General features: G+C 42.0%; 1 protein-coding gene across 1 annotated transcript in view; it reads right to left on the reverse strand.

The window, feature by feature from the left end:
- Window positions 1-13,300, reverse strand: part of LOC121297616 (serine/threonine-protein phosphatase 2B catalytic subunit alpha isoform-like) — a 216,447-nt gene that overhangs the window by 147,383 nt on the left and 55,764 nt on the right. The window contains exon 2 of the mRNA XM_041224059.1: window positions 8,943-9,143. Within this exon, the coding sequence (XP_041079993.1) occupies window positions 8,943-9,143 (201 nt within the window). The remainder of the gene's footprint in view (window positions 1-8,942; window positions 9,144-13,300) is intronic.

Genomic DNA, 13,300 nt, shown 5'->3' on the forward strand with positions numbered 1-13,300 from the left:
GGTCAATATGTTCTTGCAACAGAGTCTCGCCTTCTTCCAGACTGACCGACTTCCCGACCCTGGGAAAGAACTGTCAGGCCAACCCGTCCAAAGTACTCTACTTTTGCTGCTTAGTGCCCTGTGGCAAAGTACCCACCCCTGTGTGTATTTTGTGTTGTGTGTTAATGTTGGTGTATAGTCATTGGGGCACGGGATATAAACAGGTCCGTGTAACACGAGTGTTTAAAATGTATATTTGTATTTAGGCACGAGGATTGCACAACACTTCACATGCAAATAAAACGTAATATGTAAGCACAGGGAACTGCACTTTATTAATTTATGTGCAGTTGTACCGCGACTCCAATTGAATGATTAATTAGCAATCGAGTCTCGGTACAGCTGCATAAAAGCTCCATCTTTTCACCCACCCGGTGAGTGGAGAACGGGATTGGAGACGGAGGTAATAATTGTAAAAATGGTTCATTATATTTCTGTCACAGGCACCATGATCTGTTTTGTGGTAATTGTTAATTAGGCTACGATAAAAAAAAAAGAAAATGCACTAAATTAATTTTGCAAGCCATACTTTTAGATTGTCTTACACTTGGGTAATTTTACTTGGAAAGGGAAATTGTCCCCTTCCCTTCACAGGAATCAGCTGCTTCCCCTATTGACTGGCATACTTACAGCCAATAATATGCTTCGACCCAATAGAAACTGCTAGGGAGACATGAACAAGGAAGTAAAGTAGACTTCCTGGAAGGACAGACAAGCAAATGGGTATTATTTAACATAGTGTGGTACCAGCTGTCATGTTTTAAATTGAAAAGATTCCCTGTAACTGCAAGGCCATTAGTAATACAGCACCTTACTGTATATGGCTTCACAGTCAATGTTTGCTGTAACATTTGTTTTGCTATAATTATTTTAATATAAAGATCTTTGAACTGAACACACACTCCAGTGTTTACATCATACAATAGGTCAAGGCATTATAAACAGGAATGTTTCTGACTGCTCCAGTTTTTAATGCTATAGTGAGGTTTACTTAACATTATACATTCTCTCCTCAAACTTCCATTTGCAGTGATATATTATGTATAATAATGTTAGCCGCATATATCAGACAAAATGTACATTAGCAAAGGAAAAAGATGAGAAGCTGATATCATTATCACGAAACCCAGAGGGATCCTAAAATAAAAGAATCACAATGTGGGGTTTATGTAGTGCTTTTTCATACAATTAAGCATCTCTGTATAAAGGGGAAGACACAACAATGTACACTGCATGTACACTGCATGTACACTGTATGTACACTATAGCCATACAAAAATTCTATCATAAATTCCAAAGTCAAGGCTTTGACTAATGCCTTTATTTTATTTGTATTAGAAAGGGTTTGTCCCTTTTAAATGTTACCAATTAAAGTATAACAGCAAACTCAAACACACTGTTGAAGGCATCGGTACTGGAGTGCTCAGCAGTCTCGTCAGTGCCACACGGTACAGAGTAACACGATGTCATTGTGCTGCAGAGACTGTGGTGCCATGTCCACGTGTACAGATGACACAGGATCACTGTGCTCCAGAGACTCACACGAGACACCAATGTCTACAGACACACAGTGGTACCATGTCTCACTGTGCTACAGAGACTTACTGAGTCACCATTGTACAGACACACAGGATCACTGTGCTACAGAGACTCCGAGAGACAACACGTTACTGTACACAGGATCACTGTGCTACAGAGACTCAAGCGATGTCACCACACAGTACAGTGGTACAGGATGTCTGTGTGCTACAGTGACACGATGTCACCATGGTTCAGACTCTGTGGTGCAATGTGCTGTGTGTCCCAAGCGAGACACCACGTTACAGACACACAGGATCACTGTGCTACAGAGACGCCATGTCTGTTGTTTTGATGTACAGAGGTGGAAAACTACAAAGGACTCCAGTTTGACCCAGTCCTCCCGTGGAGTCGTAAACTGGTTCAGCCAGGCACCTCAGCTGCTAGACCAGGTCGTTTCCCATAGACGACGATTTGTGTGAAGTTTAGAGTTTATACCGTCGGAAAAATACACTTAAGAACTAAAGTGGCAGCCTGACACAAACTAACATGACTTATTTTTTGAAATTTGATTGTACTGAAAAAAACTTTAAACGTGTAAATTTCGGACATGCACATTTCAAAGCCTGTGTCCGATAGACAAATCCTATCTTTTAGGTTTACGGACGGTTGTTCAGGACCAGTTTGCTGTTCAGAACATATAAAACTGCAACTGTTTTATTTTTATCACCCAGAAAAAAAGTCACTGCTTTTCAGTGACAAATCCATGTTCTACGATCTAAAATTAATTATATACAGTCAACGTTCTAGATCCACTTAATATTACTTTTCAAGTTGTAAACATGTTTCTACAAGATATGTTTATAGACTATATCTGTTAGTCTATTATTGGCTAGCTATCACCGACCCTTGAAGTTGGGAGGTAATCCAGTTTGAACCTACTTAACATTGAGTAATCATTAGATTAGTTCTATTTGTGATAACACTATCTGATAGACTATTTTAAAAGATTTAGCCATAGCCATCGGTATTCTAGATCTACAAATAGTAGACAAAGTAACCATATAAAATAAATGTTTTGAATTTATAAATGGGGCCACCGCCCTGTGGCGGAGTGTCCCGCCCCTTTATGTTTATTAGTGTTTAATGTTGGTGTTTATGTATAAAATACACAGGATATAAATATGGGTTACGAGCACAAGTGTTTAAAATGTATATTGGTATTTAAGCACGAGGATTGCACAGCACTTCACGTGCAGGTAAAATAATATGTGAGCACGGGGAATTACATCTTTATTAATTCACGTGCAGTTGTACCGAGACTCCAATTGAATGATTGATTAGCAATTGAGTCTTAGTACAGCTGCATAAAAGCTGCGAGTTTTGGGTTTTTTTAGAAACCCCCAAGTACAGAGCAGTTTCGAAGCAGTTTGAAAGCAGGTTGACAGCTGCAGAAGAAACTAAACTTCAAAAAAAAAATCCTCAACATGGTCTTCAAGCCAGTAATCTGTGACACCTGCTTGATGTGGGAAATCCGAGAAAACCCAGCAGAGCTAAACCAAGTGTGCGTAAAGTGCCGCGCGATCCAGGATTTGCATAAACTAGTAAGTATGCTAGAAATGGAGCTGGAAGAAGTGAGACAGCAACAGGATCTTGAGGAACTGGCACACCCACAATTCATGGAAGTCTGCATCACCCCTAACAGACTGAAAGCCACCAGGGAGATAGAAGGTCAGAACAGCTGGGTTCAGGTAGGCAGAAGCAGGGAAAAAAAGAAACTTCGTCAAACACAACCACCAGAAATCAAAACAACCAACAGATTTGAGTCACTTCAGAATTTTGATGAGCAGAACCAACAACAAGAAAGGAACAACATCCAGGACCCTATTGACAGTGGTGACCAGACAGCAAAAAGAAGGGAGGTCATGATTGTTGGGGACTCCATATTGAGAAACACAGCAAGTTCAGTTCGCAGTTTGGACCCCCTTACTACAACAGTGTGCTGCCTTCCGGGAGCCTCGGTCAAGCACATCACTGAGAACGTGGACAGGCTCCTGGAACGAACAGGAGACGACCCGGTAGTAGTCGTCCACATCGGTACAAACAACATCGGAAGAGACAGACCAAAATCCCTGCAAAACAAATTCAGAGAGCTAGGAAGGAAATTAAAAGAGAAAACCAAAACTGTGGTATTTTCTGGTATACTACCCGCACCTTGCAAAGGACCATATGGACAGCTGGAAATAATTAATCAAAACGCATGGCTGAAGATGTGGTGCACACGGGAAGGCTTCACCTATCTTGATCATTGGACCACATTCTACAACGAGGACTATCTGTATAGACGGGATGGACTGCATTTAAATAACAAGGGAACTAGTCTACTCGGAGAAAAGATCCTCGAGCAGGTTCGGAAGCATTTAAACTAGAAAGGAAGGGGGGAGAAATCAACAAAAAAACAGAAGGGAGACCGCATCAAAACAAGAACAACAACTCAGGTAAGACAACCATTAAATGTATTTATCTAAATGCTAGAAGTATCAGAAACAAAATTCTAGAACTTGAAGCTACTGCACTAACAGGTAACTATGATGTGATAGGTGTTACAGAAACTTGTTTATCTGAGAGTGATGGGGACGAATATAATATTTGTGGGTATACACTGTATAGGAAAGACAGGCAGGACAGAAGAGGAGGAGGGGTAGCGCTATACATAAGAAACAGTCTTGAAGCCCAGGTGTTAAACCTGGACAAAGAAAATAAAACCGAATCAATATGGGTCAGAATAACAGACAAAAATTCAAAAGGCATAATAATAGGAGCATGCTATAGACCGCCAGATTCAGACGGTGAGCACAATAATCTGTTATACAATGACATTAGAAATGTGTGTAGCAAAGGAGAAGCCATACTAATGGGGGATTTCAACTTCCCCCAAATAAAATGGGAAAACCCGGTGGGTAGCGCGAAGGATGAAATAGAAATGGTGGAAATGACAAATGACTGCTTCCTAACACAATTTGTGAAGGCACCCACTAGAGGGGAGGCATGCCTTGATTTAGTCTTTTCAAATAACGAAGATAGAATAACTAAAACAGAGGTCAGAGAACCACTGGCAAACTCAGACCACAACATGGTCTCATTTGAAGTGTTTTTTAAATCCCCAAAAGTAAAGACTAAAGCTAAGGTTTACAATTTTAGAAAAGCAAACTATGAAGGTATGAAACAGAGACTAACAGAAGTAGATTGGAGTAAAATAGAGAAAACACCCACAGAAGAAGGATGGTTGTTCTTCAAAAATGTAGTACTAGAGGCGCAAAACAATTATATCCCTAAAGTAGACAAATCTAAATGTAAAACTAAATTGCCAAAATGGTTTAATAGATCAATTAAAAAAAATATTCAGCGAAAAAAGGCACTTTACAGAGCATTAAAAAAGGACCAAAAAGAAAGTACGCAGAAAGAGTACACAGAACTGCAAACGCAAGTCAAAAAGGAAGTTAGAAAGGCCAAGAGAGAAATAGAAATGAACATTGCTAAGGGAGCTAAAACCAATTCCAAAATGTTTTTCCAATATTACAACAGCAAGAGAACATTCAAAGAGGAGATTAAATGTTTAAGAGATACAAATGGCAAAATCGTAGAGGAAGAAAAAAAAAATAGCAAATATGTTAAATGATTACTTTTCACAAGTTTTTACAAAGGAAGATACTGACAACATGCCCCACATGTCATCCAGTTCCTATCCAGTTTTAAATAACTTTAGCATAACTGAGGCAGAAGTGTTAAAGGGACTAGGAGCTCTTAAAATAAACAAATCCCCTGGGCCGGATGAGATCCTCCCAGTAGTACTCAAAGAAATGAAAGAAGTAATTTACAAACCGCTAACCAAGATCATGCAGCAGTCTCTTGACACAGGGGTGGTACCGACAGACTGGAAAATTGCAAACGTAATACCGATCCACAAAAAGGGAAACAAAACTGAACCAGGTAACTACAGACCAGTAAGCCTGACTTCTATTATATGCAAACTTATGGAAACTATAATAAGATCCAAAATGGAAAATTACCTATATGGTAACAGGGTACTGGGAGACAGTCAACATGGTTTTAGGAAAGGGAGATCGTGCCTAACTAACTTGCTTGATTTTTTTGAGGATGCAACATCGATAATGGATAATTGCAAAGCATATGACATGGTTTATTTAGATTTCCAGAAAGCTTTTGACAAAGTCCCGCACAAAAGATTAATTCTCAAACTGAACGCAGTTGGGATTCAAGGAAACACATGTACATGGATTAGGGAGTGGTTAACATGTAGAAAACAGAAAGTACTGATTAGAGAAAAAACCTCAGAATGGAGTGTGGTAACCAGCGGTGTACCACAGGGATCAGTATTAGGTCCTCTGCTATTCCTAATCTACATTAATGATTTAGATTCTGGTATAGTAAGCAAACTTGTTAAATTTGCAGACGACACAAAAGTAGGAGGAGTGGCAAACACTGTTGCAGCAGCAAAGGTCATTCAAAATGATCTAGACAAGATTCAGAACTGGGCAGACACATGGCAAATGACATTTAATAGAGAAAAGTGTAAGGTACTGCACGCAGGAAATAAAAATGTACATTATAAATATCATATGGGAGATACTGAAATTGGAGACGGAATCTATGAAAAAGACCTAGGAGTTTTTGTTGACTCAGAAATGTCTTCATCTAGACAATGTGGGGAAACTATAAAAAAGGCTAACAAGATGCTTGGATACATTATGAAAAGTGTTGAATTTAAATCAAGGGAAGTAATGTTAAAACTGTACAATGCACTAGTAAGACCTCATCTTGAATATTCTGGTCACCTCGCTATAAAAAAGATATTGCTGCTCTAGAAAGAGTGCAAAGAAGAGCGACCAGAATTATTCCGGGCTTAAAAGGCATGTCATATGCAGACAGGCTAAAAGAATTGAATCTGTTCAGTCTTGAACAAAGAAGACTACGTGGCGACCTAATTCAAGCATTCAAAATTCTAAAAGGTATTGACAGTGTCGACCCAAGGGACTTTTTCAGCCTGAAAAAAGAAACAAGGACCAGGGGTCACAAATGGAGTTTAGAAAAAGGGGCATTCAGAACAGAAAATAGGAGACACTTTTTTACACAGAGAATTGTGAGGGTCTGGAATCAACTCCCCAGTAATGTTGTTGAAGCTGACACCCTGGGATCCTTCAAGAAGCTGCTTGATGAGATTTTGGGATCAATAAGCTACTAACAACCAAACGAGCAAGATGGGCCGAATGGCCTCCTCTCGTTTGTAAACTTTCTTATGTTCTTATGCTCTTATGTTCTAATTGCTACAGCATGCTGGAAGTGCCAGTACGGTACTTGTTTGTCTGTTCATCCACTGTCTTGTTTAGTGTTGTCCATTTTGTTTACTTTTTTATTTTGGCCTCAAGTACCGTGTCATGTTTAGTGTATTTTGTTTAAACCTTTTTGTTTATTATTTGCAATAAATCTCTGGATGCCGTAGCATCACAGATTCACCACCATTCCTAATTGTTGGAAGTCTGCTTTTTGGTCTGACGTCACCCCTACAAAGCCATCCTGTTCACAATCCCTTGCCCTTCACAATCCCTTTCCATGATGCATCAGCCTTACCAGCCACAGCTTGCCATTCACAATCCCTTTCCACGATGCATCAGCCTTACCAGCCACAGCTTGCCATTCACAATCCCTTTCCACAATGCATCAGGTAAATTCACCTTACCTAATATGCATTGCCATCTCGCATATTCCTATATTAAACATGCAGTCATTACGGTCAAGTTGAATAGTATTTGTATTTGTATTATTGATCACTCTGTGCAGATACTTCAATGCTGCACTTTGTATTACACATGCCTTGGATACTATCCCTTTAAGTATGCTGTTTTAAACACGGTGAGCTTAGAGAATCTTTGTAGAATTTCTTTTGCTGTTTGAATTCAACCACCCACTCAAAGTCTAGGTTAGTTGGGCCAAATATTATATACTCACTGGATGATTTAACACATTCTCTTTTGCTGCAAAGAATATTTGCATCATTTAAAAACAAGTACTAGTAATATTTCCACAGCTAAATACATGTTCTTCAACTAGTTGGTTATAGTTTACATTTAACAAAACTCAAGTCTTGGTAAATAATTCTTTACCGTGAAATTAACCAGTTGCCAAAGTTAGTGTTTTTCAAGTAAGGATTTTGTTCATGAGCTGGCCAAGAATTCACCATGCATGGTTTACTCAAGGCTTGTTCACTAGCACTTTCTTTCCAGAAGAAATTAACAGAAGAATAGAAAGTGATTGCACAAGTGAAGTAATGGCACTTTGGGGCTGGTCACTTGAGCAGTTACAGTTCACTGCTGGAGGTTTATATGATAAAACAGGCAGCAGAGCTACTGGGATGCTTATTTACTGTTAAAGCCGCTAAAAAAACATTTCTCGGCTTGGAGCTGTGATCTTCAACAGAAAAATAAGGGGCTAGTGCATCAAATCAATAAACAGGCATGTGTCAAGGAGAGTTCACTCAACAGAAGACACTGGAAACCTGATCATTTGGTGACCGGCTGGAATGCAATTTGTTTGTGACACTCCAGACTCCACCAATACATATATACTGGGCACATAAAGGCGTCACACCACTGAAATCAGAGATAGAGCTCCTCACTATTATTAAGACCAGATGAGACCCTGGGACTGCATCTGTTTCCCCAGTTAAATACAGCCCACCAAAGACTGGGGGGCTGATGCAGACCGATGCCTGCTTTGTTCTTTATCTTTGTGTGTTAGAGAGCTACATGCTGTCTACCATGCATCTGGTGCTTGAAGCTAAGAAAATTAACTAAGGGGGAAGTTTGGAGCCAGTACGCACACCAGCATTAATTGTTTCATGGGCACTGGTGTGAATACATCATAAAACCATTGACTAGAAAGAGATTTACAGTTCTCAACTCAAGGCCATGCAATTAGTAAAGAAATTCTATAAGTACTAAAGTATATAGTATGAAGAAAGCTTTTTAATAAGGATGCTTATTAGAAAGACAAAGTCAAACATTCTGAGAGCAGAATTCGATTGTAGTACCTCAGGGATTATATGGATACAGAACCTACATTTTTAACACCTTGAGGTAAACAAGGAATTGAGAAGCTGTTCAGACCATTTCTTCTTAAAATACACTGTTTTGTACCTCGTTGCAAAAATAAGAAAGTTAGCATTGTTTTTGTGATACACACATGCCCCTTGTCCCTAAAAGGTTAAAGGACTCTTTGTAATAAACTAAGATGTTTACACATTTAATAGGGGCAGCCTGGTGAATGGTAGTGGTTCACAGGTTGAAACAGTCACTCAGGACCTCTACCTGTGACGGGAGCCTCGATGTCGAGCATGGTCTTTTCTAGGCGGAGGATGGCGGCTCCTTCATTAATTATTCTCAAGGCTGCAGTTTCCTCCACCCGACCCTCCTTCGTGAGATGAGCCTTCAAGAGATCGACCCGTGGCTTGCCCTCACAGTCAAACACCTCCTTCATTGTGAGACGATGGCTTAAGGGAAAGGGGACAGCTGAAACAAGCAAACAGGAAAACAGCTATCAGAGATGTTTAATGTAGCTATTAACAAGCGCTGAAACACCATTGAGTACAACGACAACAGAAGCAAAGCAGTTCAATCACACAATCAATAATAATAATAATAATAATAATAATAATAATAATAATAATAATGATGCTGTGATGAGTCAAAGGGTTTTCGGTCTGTGATTCAGCCTCCCGACAGTAGATGGCATCAAACCAACTCGGGACTTCCCTTACCAAGATCTCGTGACCATGGCAAAAGTCATCTTTTGAGGGGCGGCACCAACTGTGATGTCTGACTTGTGGACCAGTTTCTCAGAAAATGCTAGAATCCAATGAGAACATTGCTGAAAGCTGCTCAGAAACACAACACTCCAAGTACTTCCCTTTATTTGTGAGAAGTAGAACAAACAAACCTTTCGACTAGTGCCTTCATCAGAGAACTAGTCCAGACACTTGTGTTTAACTTGAAGAATGTTGAAAAAGACAAAATACAATACATTACAGCTACCCAACAAGATCAACACGGGATCCCACAGGACCAAAAATAAGCATCGAATCCTGCATGTCTATTTACACAGAATGGTCTAAAATAGCATTGGGGACTGTAAACAAACTGGGCAGTAAAGCAGATTGCACAATGTGAGCACTGTGGCAAGCAGACACTGGGGTATTATAGTTTTGTGTAAAATTTTATATGATTGTCACAGCAGCCTTCAAATACTGGAGAGTGGCAGAGGCTGCAGAGTGGCCTAGGGAACACTGGGCCATGAAATTGGCACCCTGCCTGACAGGGGAAGCTCAGGCAGCGTATCGAGCTGGGCAGAGCTGATTCAAAATCTAGTCAAGGGCCTTGGCTTGTAAGGTACCTCTCTTCATACTGTAAATATACAAAAATATGTACTTAAAATCCCTTTCATGTGCATGTGTTTATTGTAAATGATTTGAATGTTGCGGGACAATATCTTTTAGATCAGTGCACCCGGTGGCTGCGGCCAGAAGAACATACACCCCAAGAACTGGTGCAGAAAATAGTTATAGAACAGTTCGCGTCTATACTACCGCCAGGGAATCGAGAGTGGATTAAGAGGAATCGACCTACCACTCTCGAGGATGCCATCCTCCTGGCGGAGGCCTACGAAGACGCAAACGAAGGTGCCGGGTCAGACCCCACTCCTGCCCCTAAACTAACTCGGACCAACCAACCAATGAAGCCCAGAGGGGGTAACCAGACCTTCAGACCATGGAGGTCGAGGTTAGCCCCATCCTGGGCGAGAGACCCCTAACCTGCCGGTCGCGGACTCGCAGGACAGATTAACTCCGTTGATGCCTCCTAACCAAGTGTGCTACCAATGTAATGAGCCTGGACACATTGCCAGGAATTGTCCAGTAATAAAGGTGGACCTGGCGACAAGATCCTGGTCAGCAGTAACAGGTAGGAACACTGGGGAATGTCGGGAGGGCCCTTATCAGTTAAGAGTACAGGTCGGGGGAAAGAGTACTTACGCATTTGCGGACTCTGGGTGTGCACAAACATTGATTCGGCAAGCTCTCTTGGATGGGGTAGCCTGGGAGCCACAGGGTAAAGTGGCTATCTCCTGTATTCATGGAGAAACTCGGGTTTATCCCACCACTAAAGTTAGACTTATTGTAGGTGATTATTCAGCTTGCGTTAAAGTGGCTGTAGCGCAATGTTTACCATACCCTGTTCTCCTGGGAAGAGACTGGCCGTTTTTTGATCGTATTTTAGGTCGGGAAATGGTCTTAGTTTCTACCGGGACAATTAAAGCAACAGGAGAAAACAATTGGCGAGATTTTTCCGTTGCAATCCGACCTGTTTAACCCTAAAATCCGCCCAAGAAAAACAAAAAGAGAGCGTCGGGTGGAAAAATATGAGGGAACTCTGAGACGACAAGGGGAGGGGTCTGACACAAAAGTAAACCAATCGCTTAAACGGCAAGGAAAGGGAGTAGGTATTCAGTGTAACCGGGGCTGCGAGGTTACTGAGGTGGAAGGTCATGTAATAAAAGACACTCCTCTCTGTGTACCTAACCATTGGGACCGAGATATTGACTTGGGATATGAACAACAAAATGATCCCACGTTACAGTATGCTTGGAAACGGGTTAGATATATCGAGGGGAAGGATATGCAGGAAGGACAACCGGTGGTATTTCCGCATTTTTCTGTATCTGGGCACTTATTATATAGAATAACCCGGGCTCCCGGGACGGGACAGCTCGTAAAACAGTTATTGGTTCCTAGGCCTTTAAGAGGAGAGTCAGAAGTCATGAGATTGGCGCATGACATTCCATTTTCAGGTCATTTGGGAACTGAATTGACTCAGGAACGAATTCTGGCCCGTTTTTTTTTGGCCTGGGGTTTATGGAGGTGAGGAAGTATGTATCGGAGTGTCCTGAATGTCAATTAGATGCCCCAGGGGCATTGCCTCACCCCTGAATCCTCTTCCAATTATTGGAGACCGTTTGAAGCATGATTTTACCTCTGGAGGGAAATAGTCAGGATACGGATCAGGGGCATTGCCTCACCCCTGAATGCTCTCTATAAGAGGAGAGGAAGCATGTTACCTCAATACAACCGAAAGATCAGGGGCATTGCCTCACCCCTGAAGACTCTATTAAGACTAGAGGAAGCATGTTACCTCAATACAACAGATCAGGGGCATTGCCTCACCCCTGAATGTTCTCTAAGAGAAGAGGAAGCATGTTACCTCAATACAACCGATCAGGGGCATTGCCTCACCCCTGAATGCTCTCTAAGAGGAGAGGAAGCATGTTACCTCAATACAACCGATCAGGGGCATTGCCTCACCCCTGAATGCTCTCTAAGAGGAGAGGAAGCATGTTGCCTCAATACAACCGATCAGGGGCATTGCCTCACCCCTGAATGTTCTCTAAGAGAAGAGGAAGCATGTTACCTCAATACAACCGATCAGGGGCATTGCCTCACCCCTGAATGCTCTCTAAGAGGAGAGGAAGCATGTTACCTCAATACAACAGATCAGGGGCATTGCCTCACCCCTGAATGCTCTTTAAGAGGAGAGGAAGCATGTTACCTCAATATAACCGATCAGGGGCATTGCCTCACCCCTGAATGCTCTCTAAGAGGAGCGGAGGCATGTTATCTCAATACAACCAATCAGGGGCATTGCCTCACACCTGAATGCTAAGTGGAGAGGAAGCATGTTACACAAACACAATCAATCAGGGGCATTGCCTCACCCCTGAGGTGTCAGTCATTACCATGAAAAACTACATGTGTGGTATAAAATCTGCCCATGTACACTGACACCTGGTTCCCAAGATATAGCCTTCCAGTGCTCAGTCAATCAGGTTCCAGTGATGTAACCATTTTACCTAATATTTGCACAGGGGTGGTTTATTCAGAACTTCTAACGCATGTCAATGGTGATGTAAAGGTAGAAGAGAATGCTAATGTCTTCACAGGACTATAGCTGGAGCTTAAGAGCAAACCAAGAGCTACAAAAAAGTAATTTGGCCCATTACTGTAATGCTTGTGAATAAGAATGATTGGTTTTGTTGTCTGTTACCCCACTCAGACCATTAATGCTTGTGAATAAGAATGACTAGGGTATGGACTGAGTGGTATGGACTGAGCGGTGAGGGTATGGACTGAGCGGTGAGGGTATGGACTGAGCGGTGAGGGTATGGATTGAGCAGTGAGGGTATGGAATGAGCGGTGAGGATATGGACTGAGTGGTGAGGGTATGGACTGAGCGGTGAGGGTATGGACTGAGCGGACTGAACGGTGAGGGTATGGACTGAGCGGTGAGGGTATGGACTGAGCGGTGAGGGTATGGACTGAGCGGTGAGGGTATGGACTGAGCGGTGAGGGTATGGACTGAGCGGTGAGGGTATGGACTGAGCGGTGAGGGTATGGACTGAGCGGTGAGGGTATGGACTGACTGAGCGGTGAGGGTATGGACTGAGCGGTGAGGGTATGGACTGAGCGGTGAGGGTATGGACTGAGCGGTGAGGGTATGGACTGAGGGGTGAGGGTATGGACTGAGAGGTGAGGGTATGGACTGAGAGGTGAGGGTATGGACTGAGGGGTTACCTACAGAAGTCATGTTGTTGATGCAGAATAATTTGCATCCTTTAAGAC

Source organism: Polyodon spathula, chromosome 22 (assembly GCF_017654505.1).
Source record: "Polyodon spathula isolate WHYD16114869_AA chromosome 22, ASM1765450v1, whole genome shotgun sequence".
Classification (NCBI taxonomy): Eukaryota; Metazoa; Chordata; class Actinopteri; order Acipenseriformes; family Polyodontidae; genus Polyodon; species Polyodon spathula.